Source organism: Numida meleagris, chromosome 8 (genome assembly GCF_002078875.1).
Source record: "Numida meleagris isolate 19003 breed g44 Domestic line chromosome 8, NumMel1.0, whole genome shotgun sequence".
Classification (NCBI taxonomy): domain Eukaryota; kingdom Metazoa; phylum Chordata; class Aves; order Galliformes; family Numididae; genus Numida; species Numida meleagris.
In genome coordinates, this window is record NC_034416.1 from 2466012 (window position 1) to 2489430 (window position 23419).

Consider the following 23419-nt stretch of genomic DNA (forward strand, 5'->3'; position numbering starts at 1 on the left):
CTGGAGCCACAGTCCTCCGTGCCTGGCTGGGGACAGTCCATCTCTGTGTCCTTTGCTCCCCATGACGTGGGGAGCAGTGCTGTGGGGTGCCCAGCCCCATGCTCCTGGTACCAGGTGTGGGACAGTGGTGGGCCGGGCCCTGTGCCCGTGGCAATGTGTCATCGTGTGCCACTGCTGCAGTAATAGCCCCCTGGGGCTCCCGCTGGGCCTGCGGCGGAGGCGCAGCCAGGATCTGGGCCGCGTTGCTGGGAGAAGATGATTTCCCAGATTCCGGCCTGGTCTCAATCAGCCCTGACAGATTATTTTGTGAAATAAATAAACTAATTTAGGGCAGATGGATTTTACATAGGTTTCGCATCTCCTCGTTTCCTGGCAGCGGAGCGGGGTCAGCGTGGGGCCAGCAGGGAGGGCCCCACCGTCGGCCCCGGAGCTCTGTGGGGAGGAGAGGGTCTGCCACCCTACTGCATCCCACGTCCTGGTGCCCCGTGTCCCTGTGCAGGCCTGTGAGCATGGCAGTGCCCACGCCCGGCCCCATGGGGAATGCTGTGCCAGCCCCAGGGCAGCGTAAAACAGCCTTCCGCCTCCTTATCCAGCCAGCGGATCAGATCGCTGGGGAGGCGGTGATGAGGCCCTGGAGCCTGAGAAAGCTGTAGGCCCCAGGGAAATGTCTGTGCCGCTCCCACTGCTTTAACCGCTGCCTCGCCGGATGAGATATTTCGATAGGGACGTGGCGCTCCGTCACGTGGAGGGGAATCGGGGATACGCTCCTATCGGGGCGAAGGGATGAACCTCAGCTCCTTAATGCCAGGGACACGGGCATGGGCTTCTCCGGAGCATGGCACTGCTGGAGGGGCAGTGGATGGGGAAATCTGGGATGAGGCCCAGCTGCAGCACAAGGAGTTGGGGTGCGGAGAGGAGAGCTCGTGGCTCTCGGCCTCCCTGCATGGCTCCACCCCCGCTCCCCTGCGACTTTCATAACCCAGCACGCTGCCACGTGTCCACGCAGACCCCGGCTGCCTTGGGGGGACACGGGGCTCGTCCTGTGCTCTGGCTGATCTGTCCATCTCGGTACGCTGAGGGCAGGATGGGAGCGGAGGGCTGAGCGGTGCAGGGAGCTGGGAACCTGCCCCATACACCCCAGGGGGGGGCTGGCACATGGGGAAGCGATGGCAGATTGAGTTTTAGATGGGGTGCAGTAATCCACCTTGGAGTTAACACCGGCTGCCTTGTCCTCGCCGCACTGTGACACCAAATACTTCGACTCAGGTCTAGCCCTGGAGCTCATGCACCTTCCTCTCCCCTGTAGGAATAGTGGGACGGAGCTGTCATCTTCCTCTGCAGGCAGCAGGTACTGTCACACCTCCTCATCCTCCCCGCGGGTCACCGGGCACTGTGGCTGCTGGGTGGGACGTGTCCCTGTCCTGTCGGCAGGGCTGAGCCCTGGAACCCAGGGGATCAACGTCCGAGCAGCAGGATTGCTGGCGTGACAGAGGAAACTCATCCACTCGTGGTATTGCTGCAATACTCCTGCAGCACCGCCGGGCATTGCCATCCAAAAGAGCTGCAGGGGATCAAAGGCTCGGGTAGATTTCTATCGTCTCTAGTTAGTCACACAGCTCCAGGCAGCAGCTTAAGCATGCATGACCCAGCAGCTGGTGAGGGGCCACGTGCAGGCGATAATCCCCGAGCCATGAGCCGCAGCAGGTGGCTGGCTCTAATCAGGCAGGCTTACTAGTCTCCTTACTTTGCCTTTGCAGGTCTGGAAAGATGACTCGCTGCCAGGTGGTTGCCATCCTCCTTCTTTCCTTCCTTCCCAGCACTGCAGCTGGGAGCCTCCTTCCCACCCTCGTTCCCCGGTCCACGCTGCAGCTGGGCAGAGCGCGGTTCTCGGCGCAGCCCGTGCTGGAGCTGGCTACGCGCTGCGACGAGGCGTGTGTCCGGCGGGAGGCCGCCCTGCTCCCCCAGGACTTCCAGGAGTACCTCTTTTATGAGACACTGTACGCCAACGGCACCCGCACCCTCACGACGGTGGAGCTGAGCCCCGGAGGGGGCAGCACGGAGAGGAGGTGGCCGAGGAGGCGTGCGCGGCGCAAGCGCCAGATTTACGGCACGGATGGGCGGTTCTCCATCAGCGGGAACCACTTCCTGATGGACTACCCCTTCTCCACCACAGTCAAGATCTCCACCGGGTGCACGGGGGTGCTGGTGTCCGAGCAGCACGTCCTCACGGCCGCCCACTGTGTCCACGATGGCCAAGAGTATGTGAAGGGCGCCAAGAAGATCAAGGTGGGCTTCCTGACGCCGGCCAATGGCACGGGGAGGCCGGTGATGCGCTGGGCTCGCGTGCGGCGCACGCAGGTGCCCAAGGGTTGGATCCAGAGCCCCAACTCGGTCAGCATGGACTATGATTACGCCCTTCTGGAGCTGCGCAGACCGCACCGGCGCCCGCACATGGAGCTGACGGTGGCTCCGGCAGCGGAGGAGATGGCCGGGAGGAGGATTCATTTCTCGGGGTTTGACAGTGACCGGCCGGGAGAGCTGGTATACCGCTTCTGTGCGGTGGAGGATGAGACGGCACACCTCATCTACCAGCACTGCGATGCCAGGCCCGGTGCATCCGGCTCTGGGGTGTATGGCAAGGTGTGGGATCCTGCGCGGCACAAGTGGGAGAGGAAGGTGATTGGCATCTTCTCTGGGCATCAGTGGCTGGAAGTGGCGGGGGAGCAGCACGACTATAACGTTGCCGTTCGCCTGACTGCTCCCAAGTTTGCTCAGATTTGTTACTGGATCAAAGGGGACTATAAAAGCTGCCAGAATGAATGAGAACCAGAGCATTCCCTCTCCCCTTCCCTCCCCTCCCCTCCCCTCCCCAGTGAAGACGGCTCTGAGTGTGGTGCTCCTAAGTGTGCATGAGGCTGAGGAGTGTGAGAAGCATTGCCTGCCAAAACTGCTCCATTGCTAAACTTCATTCTGTCCTGGAGTAACAGGGTCTCTGCAAAGCACATGGGATCCAGTGGAAAGACTCAGCTAAACCTGAAGAGTGTGTAAGCTCCTTTGGTCACTGTGAACTCGGCACTGGAGTTCCTTGCTAAAAGAGCCAGGTCTGGTGGCTGCTGTCTGCAGCAGGTTAACTGCTAACGACTCGGAGAGGCAGCAACAGGCTTGCTGCCCAGCTGTACTGTTTCCATTGGGTCACTTCAGGTGTCTCGGTTTGTTGGCTGTGCTGCCCTGCTCAGCACTGCCCCAGTTCTGTGAGGACAAAGGATTTTTTCTTCTAACGGCGCCTTTGTGTGGCTGATGAAAGATGCCTGAAAGGCAACCCTGGAGCCCGAGGCTTTTGGGCACAGTGCTCCAGCAAGGAGCGCGGCCAGGGCAGGTGGGGCTGCTCCAGCATGCTGGCAGCCCTGGTGTTTGATCACACTCCTGGCAAGGATGGCTCTTCTGACTGCTGCAGCATGGTGCCATGTAGGTACCTACATGCTATAGCACAGGCTAAGAGCTGGGATTGCCTGCTTACTTGTAAACCTTCTCATCTCTCTTTGGTTCTCTGCGGGATGGGTGGCTTTAGAAGGAAGGCATTTACTGCAGCTTTAGTGTTTGAGATGGATTCTTTTAAGCAAATACGTGTATTTGAATAAATGTCAGCACAAATCTCTCTGCAAATGTTATGCTGAAAGGGGAATGGTGCACAGGTTGCAAACACTGGTTTGGGACTTGCTGAAGGAGGGAGGTACCTTCCCTCCAGGCTGAAATGAGCAGCACAGGCAGACGTGTGTACAGAAGAAATTGCAGCATCTCGAAAAGTAGGGACAGACATGCCTGCCACAGGGGTGAACAGCCCAGGCTCTCGACTGAACAGATTTCTACATGCTCTGTCACACGCATAGGAATGACATGACCAACAGGCCATACCTGGAGCAAACCGAGAGCTTGCCCTGTTTCCCTACCTCACATACACGAGATTCTGTTGCTAACAGAAGAGTTTCATAGCAGATTTTCCTGTCTTTCTCACATTTTCCCTTCTGCTTGCTGTTTGCCCAAGCAATTTCTCTATGCAATCCATATCCCCCCCGGAGGGACCTCATGCTGATGCTGCTTTGCCAGGCTGGGCAGACAACTCCTTAGATTTTTCTCTTTAAATTCAACGTCCTGCTCCTTTTCACTGCATCTCAGGAGCAGCCCGTATCACAGGTTTGTCAACTGTCATTTCTTCAGTCAGGTGAGGTCTAAACACGCAGCTCCTTCAAGACTTGTCACAGCTGTCAGAATGCAGCAACCTGACTTGCAAAACAAGCAAGGAGGAGATGTTTCAAGACCTTAACGCTACATCCCATCCTGCTCAGCTGTGAGAGTTAAAATAATTTAAATTGTATGCCTGGTCTACACATGGGTGTGCAGTAGAACAGTATATATTATCTTGGATGAGACAGTGCATGAAAAATCATGATTACACATTACTGGACAAGGAGCAGCTGCTATAATTTACACCATACTAAACCAATGTAGTCAGAATTTTACTTGTCCAATGAAATCACCAACCCTTGCTGAGAGGTTTCTGGGGACAGATGAGTGGGGGTTTTAATCTTCTCTGGTCCCTTGTTTGGACTCTAGGAAAAATTTCAGAGTATCAGCCATGCTTCTCTCAAATGGGGAAGAAAGCCTATCATGAATACAGGGAAGGGAGTTTCTGGTTCCTTCTTCTCTTAAATGCCCATTAAACTTATATATTGCTTCATATATGCCTCACATTGTGGAACAAGTGACAAGATCACAAGTTTTCCTGGAATCCGTTGGTATGAAACATAAAGACTTCTTATTCAGAGCAGACGTACACCTTATAAGCAATTTCCTTCTGCTATCAGTCATCAGCTATTGCAAAGCAGAAGAGGAAAAGCCAGTAGTAAGAGGGAAGCCAATAAAAATATAGCAAGACTTGTGCCCTCCATCTTAGCATTTACAAGTGACAGCAACTCTAAAATACCATCAGGAGATGTTCCCCCCAGCTCTTGTCATAGAGCCAGAGGTTTTGATGCACAGATTGCAACAGGTATAGGACTCACTGTTTATTTAAAAAATTGAAAGAAACTTTTAACAAAATCATGCCGAACAGTGAGGATCTGAAAAAGCAGGCAGCACTGGGGCATCATGAAGAGAAAGGCTCTGCAGGCCCTGACCAACCCAAGGGCTAGATGTACAGGCAAGCACCTCCAAGTGGACAGTAAGACCATGCTCAGCTTCTCTCATCCAAACAGTGAAACTGCTTTGTAAGCAGATGAGCTTGTAAATTAGACTCTGAAACTTCTGTGCATCCCAACAAGGTGCCCGGGCACCTAGAGGGCTCCAACAGTGGCACAGTTCACAAAGTTCTATCTGAGAGCAACCACAGCTGCAATCATGGCTTGGAAGAAGCCAACTGCTTAGCTGTAATGCGAAGAGTACGTCCTAGCATGAGGTGTGTGTGACATGCTGCATTTCTTCTTACCAGAATCCTGCAGAGTTGTCCATTTGTTTCCCTTGTTGCCCTGTATCAGCACAGAACATCCTCTCTAACCCAGAAGAAAGGGGGAACGAACACATGTATATCCAACGTCTAAGGAGGGTCACCTTTTGCTGGAACTTGGATCTCACTCCCTACCCCAATCCAAAACGCGAGAACACGGCTAGCTCAAGAGGAACAGAGCCCTCTATGAGCCATGAGGCAATTAATAGACTGCAGGCTGTTGATTTGCCTTCTGCATCTGTATAATCTTGCCAAAACCGCCTCTTCCCACATCGTAGTCTGTCCGGTATTCATCTCGCACCTGGGGCAAGGCAGTAACACAGGTATTAGCATCATGCTAGGCTTCAGAATCATCACCATTTCCTTGCTCAGTAGGTTAAGAAATGAAGTTCAGGTGAGAAGCACTTTGACTCAATTTGAAATCTCTTCAAATAACCCACCAAACAGATGGTGCAAGTGACAAATGAAGATACATCTGCTGTCTGAGGTCTTTTTAGAGAGGAAGCAAGGATGACCCCAAAATATTTTGATTCAGCTACGTCATCCAGCTTCCAGCTTTCTGAATTGCTAGGCTTGGCCTCCAGAGCATTTCTCCCTTCCCCAGCCCTCCAGAAATCTGCAAAAGAAATTTAGCTTCTCACAGGGCAAACGGATGGCTCATGAGATTGATCTAGAAGTTGTGTTCCCTCTCCATTCAAATTCTGCATCATTTAAAGAGTGCTAGCCTGGAATGAGGAAAATTCTGCTTGCATTGCCAGGAATTTTGGAGTTCTATCCAGCAGTAGCCATAGTTATACTTCCAGCTCTTAATATCAAGGTAGCACTAGTTACCAAAATCACCTAAAGTTCATTACATCTACATTCTGTTCTGCATGAGACAAAATGAGCAAAACTGCACTGCCCTAGGGGGACTGTATTCAAGGTCTGAGCTGGCATTGCCTTTACCTGTCCACCAGTCTTTCCTCTTCCATACTGCCGTCCCTCCTTGAATCCTGCATCCCAGTCTGTCCGAACGATGCGGTCATCGAGCCGGGTGCCGTTGATAAATCGCATTGCGTGTTCAGCATCTGCTCTCGTGTAATATCTGAAACGTACTATAAGGAAAACTAAACGTGCCATTTTGCTGCCTGCAGGGAAAAAAAAACCAAAACCCTACAAACGGTTGTATTTAAGAAACGGAAGAGCCCTCCCTGCCTTCCAGCCTTTTCTACTTTTCCTGCTCTTTTCCATGGGTGGTGACGCACTGGAACAGGTTGCCCAGGGGGGTTGTGGATGCCCTGTCCCTGGAGGTATTCAAGGCCGGGCTGGACGTGGCTCTGGGCAGCCTGGTCTAGTGGTTGGCGACCCTGCACTCAGCAGGGGATTTGAAACTCGATGATCTTTGAGGTCCTTTTCAACCCAGGCCATTCTCTGATTCTGTGATTCTATCATCAAAAAGCTGCACTCATACAAATCCAAGCTGAAAACAGCTCCCACTCCTTCCTCAGGTCCTGAACTGTAACGTTGGTACCTGTGCAGACAAGAAAAAGCTTTGTATTGCTTATTTCACAAGTAGATAAAACAAACTGTTAAGACCTTGCTAAGGGCAAGAAATCTAACGCCTTTTTATACCATATTAAACTCAGCTGAATTTGAACAGGAGGCTCTGGCCTCACAGGAGAGCTCTGCAGAGACAGCTCGCAGCACAACGTGTATGAGCGCATACCCCATGCTTGGGAACAGTGCCACAGATCGCTCTGCTGGTTCTGCAGGTGTGAAGCCAAGGTGAGAACGTGAGCACGTGCCCTTAACTTGGGCCATACAAGGGCTCAGCATCCATGCACGACCTGCACCCACGGCAACGCAGTACGGTTTGGGTGGTGGTGGGAATGCAGGCAGCAACGTGCCTGGTAGGAGCACATTTCACTCCTTTTTGGGTTTCTGACAGCTGTGATCACTGTGGACAGGGAACAGAAAGGATACTCCACGAAGCAGAAGCCGCAGGGTGTCTTCTTGATCTTGTCCAGCCCCATGACGATCCTCTTGACATCGCCACACTTGGAGAAGAGCTCCTGGATCTGCTCTTCGGTGGTGTAGAAGGAAAGGTTGCCAACGTACAGCGTGGAGGAGATCTTCAGGAACTTCTCCTGCAGCTTTTTGCTCCCCTGAGGGCAGAGAGAACATAGGGCGGGGTCACATCCCCACAGCCCCGCTCCCTCGTGACCGTGCCCCACCAGCAGCCCCCGGCCCGGCCAGGCCCCGCGGCCTCAGGCCCGGCCACCTCCACCCCCCGCCCCCCGCGCACCCGGAAGTGCTGGTCTCGGTAGCGGCTAATCTCGCAGTAGGAGTCGCTGTTGAGCCCGCTTAACGTGGTATGAAGCAGCCCCGACATCTCGCCCGCGCCCGGCAGGGCCCTGCTCTCGGGATCCTTCCAGAACCGGCGCGGCGCCACAGGACAGCGGACAGGCGGGCACGCCAACCGCCGCGCCGCCTGATTGGCCACGCGGGGCGGAAAGGCGGGGCGACCGAGCCGGGCAGCCAATCACCGCGCGTTATTCCGCTCCCGGCATGCAGTGAGGCGGCGCGCGGCGGGCGACGCGCATGCGCTGTCTTCAGGACGGGCGGCGCTGAGGGGCGGTCTCAGCCATGGTGGGCGGGCGGCTGGCCGCGGTGGGAGGTAGCGTCCGTTTTCCATCCTCGTCCTGAGGCTGCCGCTGCGTGGCCGCTCCCTGACACCCCGTTCTGGGTTTGTCTTCCAGAGCTGCTCCGCGAGCTGCTGAGGCAGGAGGCCCCGCCCCGCATCGCGGCCCTGACCGAGGAGCTGTTCCAGGTGGCGGGGGCCCTGTGCGAGGCGGACGGGAGCGCGGCGGAGGTAGAGCGCTGCTCACTGCCTCCTTCCCGCCGGAGCTTGCGGAGCTCAGCCCCGTTGGCTTGTCGCCAAAGCACTTCGGTGCTTTCGTCTGTTAACCCGGCGGCGTGAACGGCCGGAATGAAGTAGAAAGTGTTGTGTATAATGAGAGAACTCGGCGTGCCGGTTCCGAGCGAAGTGCTGTGTGTAAATGCGTGACAAGGAGCAGGATGGGTTTGCGTGTGTCACAATGCGGAGTATTTCCAGTGCTGTCTAAAGAAGCACGCAGCGTAAAGCTGGTGCCTTCGGTTCTTCCTGAATGGCTTTTAAAGAAGTGAGAGGTTGTTAATTTGAACCCTGATAAAAATGCAATAAAATGGGCTATAACATTTCTTCAAGTTAAGCAAGCGCCTGCTTGTAGGCATCAATTCTGGAAACGGACTGATGGAAAACCCACAGCCCTTTGGGGTGGGTGGTTAACAGAGCTTATTGCCTTTATGCAAGACTGCATCATCTTTTTAACAAGAGTTCCTAGTCAGTAGCTTTTGTTCTTTGTCTGATAACATCAGAAGTTTCTCCGTGTAGGTACTTAAAATAATTAAGCTCCCTCATATTGTTAACCTGTTGGAGCGTGTCCAGAGGAGGGCCACAAAAATGATCCCAGGGGTGGAACCACCTCCGTGTGAGGACGGGCTGAGAGCAGGGGCTGTGCAGCTGGGGAAGGGAACCCTGCGGGGAGGGGTGACAGCGACATGTCAGAACCTACAGGGGCTGTAAGAAAGAAGGGGACAGACTCTGTAGCAGGTTCTGTTGTGACAGGATAAGGGAAGACTGTTTCAAACTAAAAGAAGGGAAATTTAGGTTGGCTGTAGGGAAGATCTTTTTACAATAGGGGCAGTGAGGCAGTGGCACAGGTTGCCCAGAGAGATGTGGTGCCCCATCCCTGCAGACACCCAAGGTCAGGCTGGACAGGCTCTGAGCACCTGATGGAGCTGTGGGTGTCCCTGCTCAGTGCAGGCAGTTGGATCTGATGGCCTTTAAGGGTCCCTTCCAACTCAAATGATTCCATGATTCTGTGAATACAGGCAAAGGAGTTCAAGTCTTACTACAGATGCATTTTCAAATCTGACACAATCCTCACAGCTCTTTTCCAGTCCTTTCTAATTTTGCAACATCTGTTTAAAATGTACATAATGTATTCTGAAAGCTGCTAGTGAATCAGTCGTGTTTTGGATGCGGTGATGTGCTGTGGCACAAATTTTGTATGTATGAATGCTTGTGAGAAAACTTCATCCCAGATGGATAGGGTAAATCAGGTCATGTTTTGCTAGGCTTGGGGAAGGACTTGACAGAAGCATATGTTAGGCTATTTCAGCAATATGACAGATTAATGGGATTTGGTTAGGCACATATTTGAATGTTTCTGAAGTCCACCACTTCTCATACAGAATTTGCTGTTTTGTGTAACTTTAAATTGGAGCTGAAGGCAGTGATGGATGACATGGCGTATATGTGCTTGCTGCTATTGATCTTATGATTCATTAGCTCTTTTTAGTTTCAGGTCGTGTCAGCCTTTGATTTGCAGCCATGTTCTTTCCTACTTTCGTCATCTTAGAGACACTCTCAAATTTTCAGAGGATGGGAAGTAGTCTTTTAGAAGACTGGGTATATGTTATGAAATGTGCTTGTGAAAAGAGTGTGTGATCCCTGCCAGCTGCTTACCAGTCTCTTGGAATACCTGATCTGTAAAAAAAGAATAGTCCAAACTTTTAGCTGTGCTAAACACGAAAGATGGTAACTTTTCCAGGAGTAAATTTCAATTTAATCCAAACCTAGGACAAAATTAAATCAAATGGAATTCTCTTTCTCAGCTCGAAGAGGGTGCAATAAGCCTGTGGAACTGGGCTGTAACCAAACACACGGGTTCTGTCATCAGCGATGAGCAAAGAGCTAAATGTACGTATGCGTTCTTTTCCTTTCTAAATGTGTTTGTGTGTTGCAGCATGAAAAGGAAAAGCTCCTTGCTGACAGGTACATACGTGGTGCTGTAGGTTGGTTTGGATATTTGCAGATAGGGTCTAGGCAGAGAAAACTGTACAGCTAGGCTTACACAAACCGTTTGGGAAGGATCACCCTGTTGTAACAGTGATCTTCTCTGTGACATAGAATTGGTGTAGGTGTTTTTGTCATTCCCTCTTCTGTGCCAGAGCATCAATGAAGAGGTGATGTTTCCAAAGGAAACTCTGCATTGCCTTTTAATGCTATTTTTTTAAAGCCTGTGAATGTGTGGGCATAACACTGTAACTTTTTGACTGTCAGCTTCTAAAAAGTGAGGTTGTTTCTTTAATGTGACTATCTTAACTGTATTTATATACAGAAAAAATGTAAATCCTTTTTTCACTGCCCTGCCTTAGCCATCTATTTACAGCTGGCAGGTTTGCTTGGAGCCAGGGGTGGGGCTGGGGGAAAGCAAAGTGAGCTTTTGGTCTTTGCTGTCAAGCAGTTCTTGATGTGGTGCTGCAGGGTTGCAGTATCTGGCCTACGTTTTTGTCTGAAGGGACAGCAATTAAAATTAAGTATAATCTGCATCATGTAAGTGATGTCAAGTGAAGGGAAAAGGGTAAGTTTACACAAAATAAGTGATAATTGTTGTAGAACATAATGTTCTCAGATCTTGTATCACAGCTGAAGGGCCAGGGAGAGGCTGTTTTAAATACATTAAGTGGTGTGTATCCCCAGTGTAGAAACAAGGCCAGAAAATACTTGTGCTTTTTACTTTGAAAACATAAAGATTATTAATCTTGATTTCCCTATTCTGCTGAAGGCTGTTCTGAGGTGCTCAAGACATGTTACTGTGAGCACCTGCAGTGTAATTAAGTCTTTGAATACCATGTCTTTAACTTAAACTCTCTCTAAAGAGTTTAATAGACATTTTGAGGAGAATATCTTGGGGTGGTTTTCTTTTTCTTTTTTCTTTTTGATGCCCGAAAAGCAGTTTTAAGCAGCTTGACTCAAATTTTAATTCCGAAGCTTTCAAAAGTTTCTCTCTCATAATTTAAAAATGAAACCATCTTTAGGAGATGGCAGGGCCTGACTTTCTCAGCATCAACAACAAAAAGGAACTTAGAAAGATATGCCTTACTTTCTTGCAGTGCGATTTGTTGCTTGTAGGCTGGTGTGCCTTTGTGAAGGCAGCGATCCTCCAGAGGGAACTATTCGGAGGCAGATTTTGGTAAGGCTGACAGCAGGTGAGCAGTGCAGTAAAGTTGATTGCTAAGGGAAACCTTAAAAACCTATTGCAGTTACTTTGGAAAGTGAGTGAGATATGCCTGTAGAGAAGATGCATGCTGAACGTGGGCCCATGTTATCACAGGGATGCCTTGCTGAGTCGATGCAGTTAGCACCACATTTCTGTCGTATGTTAAAATATTGCAAGAGCAGCATATTCATTTATTTCAATATCTTACAGTGCTGTACAGTGGGGCACCATAAGCCTTGTGCTGCAAGTGTGGAAGTGTCTAGATTGTCCAAGTGTGACAAATTTAAGAGCTGGAATGCTGCTCTCCTGCATAGGATATGTGCATCAATAAGAAGAGATCTAACACGGCCTGTCCTGGAAGTGACTAGATTTTCACAAAGCACCTATCATTTTCTCCTTCAGATGTCAATGAAAACTGGTAAAGGGTGGATAGATATTGGCAAAGCTGATCTTGCTGATGGATTCCTAGAGATTGCCATGAATGTAAGTTCTTTTCTGGTTTGAGTTCCTTACAAACACACCCATTTGCCACTTCCATGGGTGATGCTGAAGCTTTGTTTTCCAGAGCATAGAAAAACTGTATGCGAAATTACGGAAGGAGGGCGATGGTGAAGCAGATATTCATGTGTGCAAAGCTGATGTGGAGAAGGACCTCTTCAAAGTGCTCTCTTATCAGGCTGAATCAGTACGTGTTCCTCCCGGCTTTCCTTATGAGCCCCTAGGGGGTACAGAGGGAAGCTCTGACTCGTTCATTAGGTGTATGAATGCTTGGCACTGCAGACTTGCTGAGGGATATATTTCCTTTGCTTAGATGGAAGATATCAGATGCGATGTTTGAATTGTGTTGCAGTAATGTAATGATTTTTAATTTGCCTAATTTATCACAGCCGTTTCTGCTGCGTCGTTTGTATCTTCTCGTTCAGATTTGTTGCTCTAATTTGGCTAGCACGGGTGTTTATAAAACAGACAGCTCAGCTGCCTTTCTGAATCATGTGTCAGTTCCAAAGCTGACCTGTGCTTGCCAAAGGAAGGGGATAGTACTGGCTTAGAGCCTGGGTCCCCAAAACTGCATTTGTGTGACGTGTAAGCAGCAGGACTGATCATTTCAAAGCACCCATCAGACTGTGCTGGTGTTTGCAGCTTGGTTGGTTGAAAAGTATACGAAGGTGCTGGCAGTGGCCAAGGTTCATATCTAACAGGCAGATATTACAAGCCACGTGTCCAAAGTCTTCTCTAACTTACAAGTTTCTTGATTCTTAAAAACTCATGAGCAATATACTCAAAGGTATTACTGTTCAATGTCATTGGATTGAAATCTTCCTATACATGGATACCCTCTCTTCCATGACCCAATTCATGCTGCTTTTCACATATAAGGGCTTGAAACAGTGGGAGAATTGGTTTAAAATGACAAGGCTTAGAAATAATGAGTTCCATGACATTTGAAATTTTCCTAGCTGAACGTGAGAGACGTTTGAAAATATGCTGAGTCTTTCCTAGGGGATCAACAAGCCAGATTAAAATAATTCAAAGTATGTCATTCAGAAATTCTGTGTTTTGAGAGGCATTGTCCTGACTTTTGCTGCCTGACTGAAGTTTCTGAGTACTTTGTGAATACTACAGACTATTACAGACATATGAGTATACATGTGAGATAATTCAGTTGCTCCCATCTGCTGATAACAGCACTGATCTCGGAATCCAGGAGGGGATTACTGTCTTCAAAATTATTGAGGGCTTCCCTAAACAGACCAAATCAGCGGCCAAAATTTTTCGTTTAACTTCTAGTTGATAATAGGAGACAAAAGAGGACCTTAAATTACTGGAGAGGCGTTTCAAGATTTGCTAAGCTGTCCAAGATTTGCTGTTATCTGACATCTGAACGAGTTGGTGCCATGTGTCTGACCCTTTCACGCTATATGTGGGCTGCAGGGTACTCCTGGTTGACTTTCAGCATATAAAAACATACAGAATTCTTGTAGCACCAGATAGCTCATCCCAAACTTGGGTTTTCTGAATGCGAGAAAGGCCTACAATCCAAGTCTTATTTTTTTAGAGAACCAGTCTTGTAACAAATTTCGGAGGCAAGTAGATGACTTACAGATTGTTGGCACGTTCTGCTTCCTTAGGCAGTTGCTCAGGGGGATTTTCAGAAAGCAACGCAATGTGTGCAGCGCTGCAAGGACATGTTGATGAGGTTGCCAAGAGAGGTTAGTGAAATCATTCCTTCTTTATCATGCCAAAGTTGGAAGATCTGTTTAACTCTCCATATATTAAAGAATATACACTTACGCTATATTAAATTTTGAGACATATTCAGAGAACTCTTTATGTCTTCTGTATTTTTTGCTTCTTTGAGATTTTCTTACTGCAGATTCTGCGTGAAAGCGACAGGTTTTTTTCCTTCAAAGTTTTTATTCTTTCCTTTTGCTCGTGGTTTATCATTTGAAATCGAATGCTAAAATACGTGAAGACAAATAATCAAGAAAGGCAGAAGGATTTCTAAATGGAATATGGCACTGCTCTTCTGCAGTCTTGGTGCTGTGTGTTGCTGCTTTACTTTTACCAGTGAACTTTTGTCTGGAAACAGGTGGGCCCAGAGAGGAGCTGAGCTGCCAGGTTTTTGATATGCAAGTCTACCCTCGGTGCTAATCTTCATGCTAATGAAGCTGCAAAGCTATGGGAACGCTTAGTGTTCAGAGAGCTGCCAGGTTGATGGGAATGCTTTGTGTTATGCACGGTGCCTGAAACGCAGTCATTCACTGTATTTTAGCTAGGAGAGTGATCATTTTTTGTTCACCCGCACTGAATCTGCGCTTTTGTCTCTGGATTGCCATGAGATCAGAAATAAATCAGTTTAAAGCAAGATGCTGTTGTACATCTCTCGTTCTTGGCTGAGGATTTGAATTCCCTCGCAAGGAGAGCGTTTTGTGCTTTGAAAAGACAGCTACTGCAGGGGTGGAATGGATGCAAATATCAGCAGTCTGTTAGCATTGAAAACGCTTCTCTGTCTGCTCTTTGGGCAGCTGCAAACATGACGGCTGCAAATCATTTCCCCTGAAAGACAACTTGTTATGAACAGATGCTGTCAGGGCTGACTGCTAAAGCAAAAAGCGTCTACTCTGAATCAAGCATTCAAAACCATTTTTCTCCTCAAACTGGTAGCGTGGATCATCCTCTTATAACGCAAAGGTGCGTGCTGGATAAAGGGCTATCATGCAGGAGGTGGAGTTCTGTTCATTTAATGGTGCAAAATTAAGGCTTGCTAGTCATTTTGGAAAACGAAGTTGTAACGTTCCATTTTTTCCTCTCAGGTTTCATTTCGTGTAGTTTACACAGTTCTAGAGCTTTCAGCTTGGCTTCTCGTGGAACCATTCAACTTCATGCATTTGGAGAATTCTGGTTGGCCTGTCCTAAACTGGCTAACATCGCTTCGCTTTCCCGCAGAACAATGTGATTTGATTTTAGTCATGTTCAATACTGCCCTCTCAGATAAGGTCAGAAGCGATCATAGCGGATGTATCTTTAAAGTAAAAAGTGTTTTAAAGAACACGAGGCTGAGTGCCATAGATCTAGTGATGATTCCACGAGAACATTACAGAAGCAGCTGCCTTTTGTTGCAGACCCGTTACCTGTCAATCCTCTGTTACAACTTCGGGGTGGAAACCTATGACTGTAAGAAGTATGAACAGAGCTCCTTTTGGCTCAGGTAAGGTGAAAAGGCAACCAAAATAATGTCCTGCTTTTGTAATGTAAGACTCTGTGGGAAGGAGAGGAGGGAGCAAGGGAGAGCAGAAGTTTGCTTGAAAATATGAGAACGCTGGGCCAGACTGACTGAGCAAATACTTAGAGCCTGTTGTGCTCTCTTGCCTGACATTTCTGTCTGTTTTCCACATTGATTTTCATGTCATTAAAATGAAAGCCTCCTTCCCATGTGGAAGTCGTATCCATGGTTCTCCTTAATGCTCCTTCTGAATAGAATGCTTTTATGAAGAAGCTGTTCCCAGATCTCATGCCCCTTAAACACAATAGTGAAGGAATTCGAGAACTTTAGAAAAATGTAGGAGAATTTTTCTATTTCAAATAGTATATATTTTTTAAGGAATATTTGAGTTTCTCAGGAAGGAAAATTGCTTCACTGACAGCAGAGCCTTGACTGATGAAAGACACAAACATCAAGGTGAAAAATGAGTAGTTAGGGATGGTTTGGGCAGCATCCAAGTAAGAAATGTGTCATTGCTAAGGAAGAAGACTTTAGGCAATCAGGAAAAGTATCCTCATACCGAGGTCAGGAGAATTGTTTTTATTTCTTCTTGTTCTTTTTGTTTTACATACGCAGAAGGAAACAAATGCCAACGCATCTCATTCAAAATAGTTATGGTCACATACGCAATCAAAGAGTACTTTTAGAAATGCTTAGAATTAATTACAGCTGGTGCTTCAGAGGTTATTTTATATTTTGTTCTAGTGGAAAATTCAATGCTGAGTCCTACTGACAAAATTTGAGGAGGAAATAAGCCTTCACCAAGTGCAAATATTTATCCGGATATAGAGATTTAGCTCCATCTAGTGGGATAAGATAGCGTATTAGATTAGGAAACAAACGTTATTAGCAGTGCTTAATTTGCACCATTTGACATGGAATTTCTCTTGTGGAATTACCAGTGCCTTTTCCCTGGGTGGTCCTTGGTGCTGTCATGCAACATGCAGAAAATGAGTGAGGAATTATGACTTCCATATGGCTTCCAGGCCCTGTTTTTGTGCTACTGATTCTCTATGATCTTGAGACTGGGTCCCGTATACATTCTGTGTATGGTGAGAGTGAGAACCTTTACCTCCTCAAAACACCTTTAGCTAAAAGTGATAGAGCCTACCAAAATAGAAAATATTAGAGAATGTGGTGCAATAGGGTGAAGGAAGTGATTGAGTACGGTTCTTAAAATGAGGATTCAGAAAAAAAGAATCAGTTCTCTTGTAAGGCGGAGTACTGAGATTAGTTTGTGTGATTTATGAGGTTTCTAAGTGCTTCAGAGGTGGGGAAGGATGGGAATGTTGCACGTATCAGAAGACTGGCTGAATTTATCCCTGTCATCACATGTAATTTTAACTTTCCCTTGTCTTGGTAGCCAGAGTTATGACATTGGGAAGATGGATATGAAATATTCTATCGGGAAAGAAATGCAGGTAAGAAATAGAGAAATTGCTGTTTGCAGATAGGAGGATTTTGTTACCATCATTCCAGTACAGCTATTTCTACTGTGCCAAATCTGACCCGTGATTCTCTGGCCTCCCTTATAGTACTGTCTGCTATGAAGTTTGGCAAAGCTGCAAATCCCCTTGCTATGAGCATCGGTCTGAGAGCTGAGTCACTATTAAGTGCCCTTGATCACATTGGAATCTATTGTTTCACAGAGATTTAATTATAGAAAATAAGACTCAGCTAGGCTCTGAGAGGCCATCTTTTCTTCCTTCCTCCCTCTTCTTTCAAATCATCATTACATACATCTGTGTCATTTCTGAGGTATGTTTGTCTGTCCCACAGGCCTGTTACTCCTAGTGCTACCCAAAATGCACATGGAGAAAATTTTACTCTCTTTATATCAATCAGGAGAGGGAACAGTTGTTCACGAGGGTGGATAGCAATAGGACAAGGGGGAATGGTTTTAAACTGAGACGGGAGATGTAGGTTGGATATTAGGAGGAAGTTTTTCACTCACAGGGTGGTGATGCACTGGAACAGGTTGCCCAGGGAGGCTGTGGATGCCCCGTCCCTGGAGGCATTCAAGGCCAGGCTGGACGTGGCTCTGGGCAGCCTGGGCTGGTGGCTGGCAACCCTGCACTCAGCAGAGGGATTGAAACTCGATGATCTTTGAGGTCCTTTTCAACCCAGGCCACTCGATGATGAATCGCTCACATATTTGACGTGTTTGAAGGCCATCATTCTCTTGTGGTTTTTTTTTTTTTTGTTTGTTTGTTTGTTTGTAGCTCCTGTTCATTTAATTTCTTCTTTCATTGATTTTTTTTCCCCCACATCTCTGAATGTCCTCGTTACTCTTCTGCTCTCTGAGCTCTCTGGTTGATTCGTGTCCTGCGTGGATTGCAGCACTGCTGCTCAGGCTTCAGAGCTGAGCAATCACTTGGTATTTCTGCTGTCAGACAAACATTCTTTTAACTGAAAGAGCTTTATATCTCATGGCCTTAAGATTTAAGTCTTTTGGGTTTGTATATGTGTTCATGTGTGCTTCCTGCTATATAGATTGGATTTAAACTTTTAGGGTTTTTTTTTTCTTCCAGGCGAAAGTGCTGCGATTGTTGGCTACGGCCTATTTCGAGTGGGACTGCAATCTGTATCTTGACAAGGCTCTGAAGGCTATAAACCTGGCAAACGAGGTGGTGATGCATTTTTGTATTTGTGGCGTGCAATAACTGAAACTCAAGCATTTACTAACATAATATAGACCACCGGTGTTTTCCTTGAGATCAGCTGAGTTAGGTGTTTTTGCTTTGCTTTTCATGCTCCTGAGTGTATTTTGATGTTTGTACCTTTTGAGAGAAGTGCAGCTCGGTATGTAGATGCAGAGTTGTGTTGCTGCCCTGTGGTGCTGTTAAGAGTGAGGTCCTCTGACAATGCTGTGACTAAATGACTGGTGTGAAAACTGGGTCTGGCTTTGGGTTACAGTGGACATCCCATACTACATTTTGAGTCCCCATCTCGTTACCTTTACAAATGTTTGAGCAAGTAGCAAAGAGAGTTCCATGCAAACAGCAGCCTTATTTTAAACAATTAATTGAACTATTTCTCTTTGCTAGCTTGACTGTTTTTCTTCTGGACCCTGAAAAAAGAGCTGTAGCTGAAGGAAGTTCATATACCTCTAAGCAGCTACTACACTAAGATGTTATGCTCTTATAGAAATTCCATTTGCCACGTAAGGAATGGGATTAATTCCATTCTTCTGTGTCTTCAGTTTACTGAAGTAACTTAAATTTAAAACCATTCAGTTTGGTTTTGGTTGACCATTCTTAAACTTCTGTTATTTGGTTCATACAACACAGATTCTAAGTATAAAATCCTATTCTAAGTGAAAGCTCCAATTCAGTTTTCAGCACGGTTGTAAAGCTTTCAGGCAGGGATGATGAGTATGCTGGTGAGGTCAGGGTGAGTGGCAGTGCATTTAAATCACTCCTGTCATACGTTACTACTGCACCCAAGCAGTTTGCATTTTGTAGTTTCCTTCAGAAAACTTTTTGAAGTGGAAGAGTGTTTTGATAGTGTGTATTTTACTAATACGGATGTGGAAAACAAGAAGAAAAGTTTTCTTCTGAAGTCTGATATATGCGGTTTTTATGAAAGCTGTAGTACAAAGCCTTCATTATTTCTGTTTGTTCCCACTGTTGCTCTGCTCTAATGGCAGAATGTCTGAGCAATGGATTGTTTTTCCCTGTGCAGGAGAACTTGCACCCAGCAGGGTTTTTTCTGAAAGTTAAAATTCTTCTTAAGAGTGGAGCATCAGATGAAGACATCAGCTCAGGTATCACAGTTCTGTGTAGGTGTCATGGGGAAGTCATGCTATTGCATATCCAGCTGGGCAGCCTGAGTAAACGGATTGAAAAGAAAAAGAAACAACAACAACCTCAATGTTTTAGAGGAATTTTCATCTGCTAAATGTCACAATTCTGATTTGGCATTTTGGCCATGACAGCCAGTGTTAGCAGAGGAATTCCAGGCCTAGAATTCCAGGGCTGTCAGTCTGTCACGTTTCTGTAGTGTTACTTGTGAGACAGAGGAAGGAAAGTCAAAGCACAATGGATGTGTCTTATTCTTCCTTGGTTTTAGAACTACCATTTTCTTTCTTTTCCCCTGAAGAATTTGTAAGACCACGCATTGAGCAGTCGTGTGTTTTAAGTTGATTGAATAATCTCAGCAGTATTGTGTTCTGTCTAGCTGTTGCAGAATTCCAGCACCATGAGATGTCTTTAGACTTCTGTTTGAATACTGCCAAACTGCTGCTGGAGCATGGAAGGTATGAAAGCATCACTAAGTGCAGTGAACACAATATTTGGGCTTTGTAGCTGCTCCTCTGTAAGCAAAGAACATCTATTATGTGGTGACACTTCATTTTAAATAAAAACTGACAGAGGCAGGGAAACAGTTTTGAGAGGCAGCCTATCTGTGCAGTGGCAAGGTGATACATATTGTCACAGCAGCAGAATAGGATGAGAAACTGTGTCTAGTGGTGATTGGCAATACTGTAGCCTTACTTTGTAACCACGCAGTTTTTAATATTTGCCATGGGTCTGGGATTATATTTTTCTTCCCTGTTTTAACTAACCAACACTGAGAATTAAAGATTTTGGAATCCCAGTGAAAAACAGTATGAGGATGAACAAACTGCAAGACAGAGGCATGAACTTTCACAGTGTTGAATGTTCCATCGTGATTACCAGCATATAGACTTCTATCTTGTAGTAATTTCTGACTCTGTCATTGTGAGATGCAAGTTGTTTTGTGAATACTATAGAACAAGCATGTGCTAATAGGAAGTAACTGCAGAATAGATGAGCTATGGTGCATTCATACCTTGATTGACTCTGTCGGTGTGGTTGTGTGCCAGTAATACCAATGAGAACCATACTGAATGGTGTGAATGTTACTCTTTAGAATGGAAAATTAACAGCTTTTTTGCACAGCCTCTTAAAATTCTGTCGTTCTGAACAGGGAATCAGTTGGCTTTGATTTTCTGAAATCTGTTGCTGAACGATTTGAAGCTTCACCTGACTTTGGAAAAGTCACCCTGCTCTACATCGAGTTCTTGTTGCAGAATAAGAGGGAGCTGCTTGCTAAGCAAAAGGTTGAAGAAATTATTATAGGTCTGTATCCCTGTTTTGCTGCCATTTACTGAAAGCTATGTTTAATTAGCTAGCCTTGAATTCTGATTTTATTTTTTTTAATATATTCTCATCTTTTTTTTGTTTGTGTCTGTCTTCCCTTCTGTTTCCTTTGCATGGCAACTCTCACTTCCGTAATGAATGACAGTCACGATAAAGCTTAAGGCTAAATTCACTTGCTAAAGCAGTTCTTCCTTCTCAGTGTAGGCTGTGTGAGATTGATGGATGTGGGAACATAAACATTTGCTAGAAATTCTGCGTGATGTTAATACTTTGCCCATCCACCTCAATGTATTTTTGCTTGTCAGTATTAAAACAGACTGCATGGCCTTGTTTGAGCAGCTGAATTATAGGTTCTTTTTCAGGTCCTGTGCACCTGTAGCACAGTAGTGCTTTTTGACTGTGATATGAAATCAGACTGTGCTTTATGTAGCATTTAGCTAAGTGCAAAAGCCACACTGTCATCATCAAAGCATGAAAACAGTTTCTCTCTTGCTCGCTCCTTTTTCTTTCCAGAAGCAAGATATGGAGCACTGGGTATTGGATGAAGCTATTGCTGTGCTTTTGTTTCCTGTTTTAGGCAATGGGACGGCTTCCTTAATCTTAGATAGTCCATAGGCAGTTCTCTCAGTGTGGTTCTTAAAGTTCTTGTAAAGTGATGATTTGCTGTATGTTTTCAGGTCACTATACTGGGAAACAGCTGTTGCCCGAAACCTTGAACCGTCTGCACATCATCTTGTGGGACAGAGCTGCCAAACATTATGAGGTTTGGAACCGTGTAGTGTTGTTATTTGTATAAATGAAAACGAACATCTTTTTTTCTGGCTTTGGTATGTCTGGTTTTGGTTAGAGGGTAAGCTGTTAGTGAAATCCCTCTTCTGTTTGGAACTAGTTTTGTTTTCATCCCAGTAGGTGCTCTTTTCCACTAAAACATCAGCCCTCAGGTAGGCTCATCTCCAGGTTTGTAAATGGGAACAGTTAATAATCGAGTTAAACAGTTGTAAATGGGAACAGTTGTGAATGGATCAGCCACAGAACCTGTGTAGCCCATCATTCTGGTTGTGCCCTGGGAAGGGTGGAAAAAACCTTGAAATGTTCCTTACATTGAGACATTTGTTTTACAGCTCGTGCCCTCTGATGGTTGGTTATTGCTTTACGGTGCTTGGTTTTTTCTTTTAAATTTATTTGATGCCAGCATCAGTGCCAAACATCACAGGCTTCATCACAGGAAAGCCTGATGGGGGAAAAGAAAAAGTTGTGTTTCAAAACCACTTTTTCTGCTAGGCATAAGCTCTTCAAGAGCTTGATTTCATGTGTCTCTTTTCTTCCAGAATCTAAAATTTGTATTCATACCCATTTTACTGCTTTTCTTCCACCAGTATGAGTAGCATGGCTTACTTACACAAAGGAGAATTTCCCTTAGTGTTGGACTCATTGGCCCAAGTACAGTTTCCTTGGTCTATTCTGTCCAAATTGAATCATAGTTGAGAGTACCTTCTTCAGCCTAGTATCATGAAGGTTCATGTCTAAATGGAATAAAAGCTTCCATCTTTTCTATTACTTTCTTTCACTTTGTGTCATGAAGAGTGAGTTTGTTTTTTTTCTTTTAATAATATTTCTGTTTTGTACTTGGTCATGCATCTGTCTTCCTGCATCAGACCAATGAACAATCCAGTCTGGGGTTCCTTTTTTTTGTAATGGCCATAAGAGTAGTGGAAGAGCAGGGACAGGTAAAATATCTGTTCTCCTGATGAATATGCCTGCACTGTGGGACCAGTGCCTGCTCTTCTGGGAAAAAGACTGCACTAGAAAATACTCGACTATCTAAATCTTTCGTTTCCTATTGATGGCTTTGTTTAATTTAGGAAAACAGACCATTTAATCATGCCCCTTCCCCCTTTATTTTTTAATTTCCTAGGCAAAAAGCTATTCTGAAGCTCTTAACTGGTACAACTATTCTGTCAGCTTCTATACACCTGGGCAGATAGATCAGAATCTAGCTAAGTTGCAGAGAAATATGGCTTCCTGCTATCTTCATCTGAAACAAATTGACAAGGTACATTTATTTATTTAATTACATTGCTTTCATGTTTGTATCCATATCATTTGGACTTAATTTACATTTTTGTTACTGTACCTCTTTTGCACTGAGAGGAGTAACTATCTTTGCCTGTATTTCGTGATCTGAGAGATACGCCATTTATCTTTGCTGCTCTGGGGGCCCCTTCTATCACCCCTCATTCTAATAGGAGAAACAATCCACAGGTTGTCTTACCATGCCTCGGTGTATCAGGTTTCTTCTCAGGTTAGGGGCCATCCTCCCTTCCAGACAGATGAACCTTAGCAGGAGAAATATTTGACGTGTCATACTAGAACTTTCCACAACAACGTGTTAGCCCTCACCTCTGCAGAGAAGTGCGTGTGCATTCCCTGTCTAAGTTCTAATTTGGGGATGTTGAACTTCACAGTTCCAAGTGGCAGAAGGGAGTTTAATCTTTCAGCATTCTCACAGGGCCTTTCCTGCTTTCTAATTCTCTGGCTCTAATTGAGGAATCACTTTCTTCCTCATTACAGTCATTGTCTGCCCTTGGTGTTATCTTCTGCTCTGATCGTTCTTCTTTCTGGGGGGTTGTTGCCAAACCAAACTTGTTCAGTAATTGTATAAACATCTGTAATGAAACCATGACAAGTTTTAGCTCTCTCCTGTTGCAACATTGTACTGAATTCCTATCTTTTCTGTGTATAGGCTAAGGAGGCAGTTAAAGAAGCAGAAAGATGTGATCCAAACAGCATCTTTACTCAATTCAGTGTCTATAAGATTGCAGTGATGGAGGATGATACAGATAAAGGTAGAACTTGAATGATAAAAGAGTCCACTACAACAATCAGAAGTGTTGAGTGTTGTAGAAAATACTCAGCAGATGTGGACTGTTAATTCTGGGAAAGA

At 46.1% G+C, this 23419-nt stretch overlaps 3 protein-coding genes across 28 annotated transcripts in view; 2 read left to right on the forward strand and 1 right to left on the reverse strand.

Moving 5' to 3' along the window:
• Positions 45 to 4727, forward strand: LOC110403171 (serine protease 23-like). Of its 3 annotated transcripts, XM_021406117.1 has the most exons (3): positions 45 to 1068; positions 1307 to 1348; positions 1758 to 4727. In XM_021406117.1, exons 1-3 carry the CDS (start codon positions 836 to 838, stop codon positions 2821 to 2823), a joined length of 1341 nt encoding a protein of 446 aa, XP_021261792.1. In that variant the 5' UTR covers positions 45 to 835; the 3' UTR covers positions 2824 to 4727. The 3 variants fall into 3 exon arrangements, with proteins under 3 accessions (XP_021261792.1, XP_021261793.1, XP_021261794.1); XM_021406118.1 differs by lacking the exon at positions 1307 to 1348; XM_021406119.1 differs by lacking the exons at positions 45 to 1068; positions 1307 to 1348 and adding an exon at positions 1355 to 1655.
• Positions 5049 to 7921, reverse strand: LOC110403173 (nuclear cap-binding protein subunit 2). The gene is made up of 4 exons (XM_021406123.1): positions 7785 to 7921; positions 7463 to 7644; positions 6446 to 6584; positions 5049 to 5801 (listed from the first exon to the last, which is right to left on the reverse strand). Exons 1-4 carry the CDS (start codon positions 7869 to 7871, stop codon positions 5703 to 5705), a joined length of 507 nt encoding a protein of 168 aa, XP_021261798.1. The 5' UTR covers positions 7872 to 7921; the 3' UTR covers positions 5049 to 5702.
• The window catches only part of TEX11 (testis expressed 11), a 29800-nt gene continuing 14433 nt past the window's right edge, over positions 8053 to 23419 (forward strand). For 7 of the 24 annotated variants that reach the window (XM_021406072.1, XM_021406071.1, XM_021406073.1 and 4 more), the window contains exons 1-16: positions 8053 to 8156; positions 8239 to 8351; positions 10199 to 10283; positions 11480 to 11559; positions 11989 to 12069; positions 12152 to 12271; positions 13716 to 13796; positions 14901 to 15295; positions 16713 to 16770; positions 17881 to 17976; positions 19034 to 19115; positions 19529 to 19607; positions 20303 to 20454; positions 21153 to 21238; positions 22391 to 22528; positions 23219 to 23321. In XM_021406072.1, coding sequence (XP_021261747.1) covers positions 8126 to 8156; positions 8239 to 8351; positions 10199 to 10283; positions 11480 to 11559; positions 11989 to 12069; positions 12152 to 12271; positions 13716 to 13796; positions 14901 to 15295; positions 16713 to 16770; positions 17881 to 17976; positions 19034 to 19115; positions 19529 to 19607; positions 20303 to 20454; positions 21153 to 21238; positions 22391 to 22528; positions 23219 to 23321 — 1780 coding nt within the window. In that variant the 5' untranslated portion in view covers positions 8053 to 8125. The other 17 variants (XM_021406081.1, XM_021406076.1, XM_021406078.1 and 14 more) reach the window with 17 other exon arrangements.

Excerpts from the sequence above, each read along its gene's own strand:
- LOC110403171 (XM_021406117.1), top strand. The coding sequence starts at position 836 with ATGGCACTGCTGGAGGGGCAGTGGATGGGGAAATCTGGGATGAGGCCC. Across the intron at positions 1,069-1,306 it reads TGGCTGATCTGTCCATCTCG|GAATAGTGGGACGGAGCTGT; the intron begins GTACGCTGAGGG and ends TCTCCCCTGTAG. Across the intron at positions 1,349-1,757 it reads TCTTCCTCTGCAGGCAGCAG|GTCTGGAAAGATGACTCGCT; the intron begins GTACTGTCACAC and ends TTGCCTTTGCAG.
- LOC110403173 (XM_021406123.1), bottom strand. The coding sequence starts at position 7,871 with ATGTCGGGGCTGCTTCATACCACGTTAAGCGGGCTCAACAGCGACTCC. Across the intron at positions 7,645-7,784 it reads ACCGAGACCAGCACTTCCGG|GGGAGCAAAAAGCTGCAGGA; the intron begins GTGCGCGGGGGG and ends CTCTGCCCTCAG. Across the intron at positions 5,802-6,445 it reads GAGGAAAGACTGGTGGACAG|GTGCGAGATGAATACCGGAC; the intron begins GTAAAGGCAATG and ends GCCTTGCCCCAG.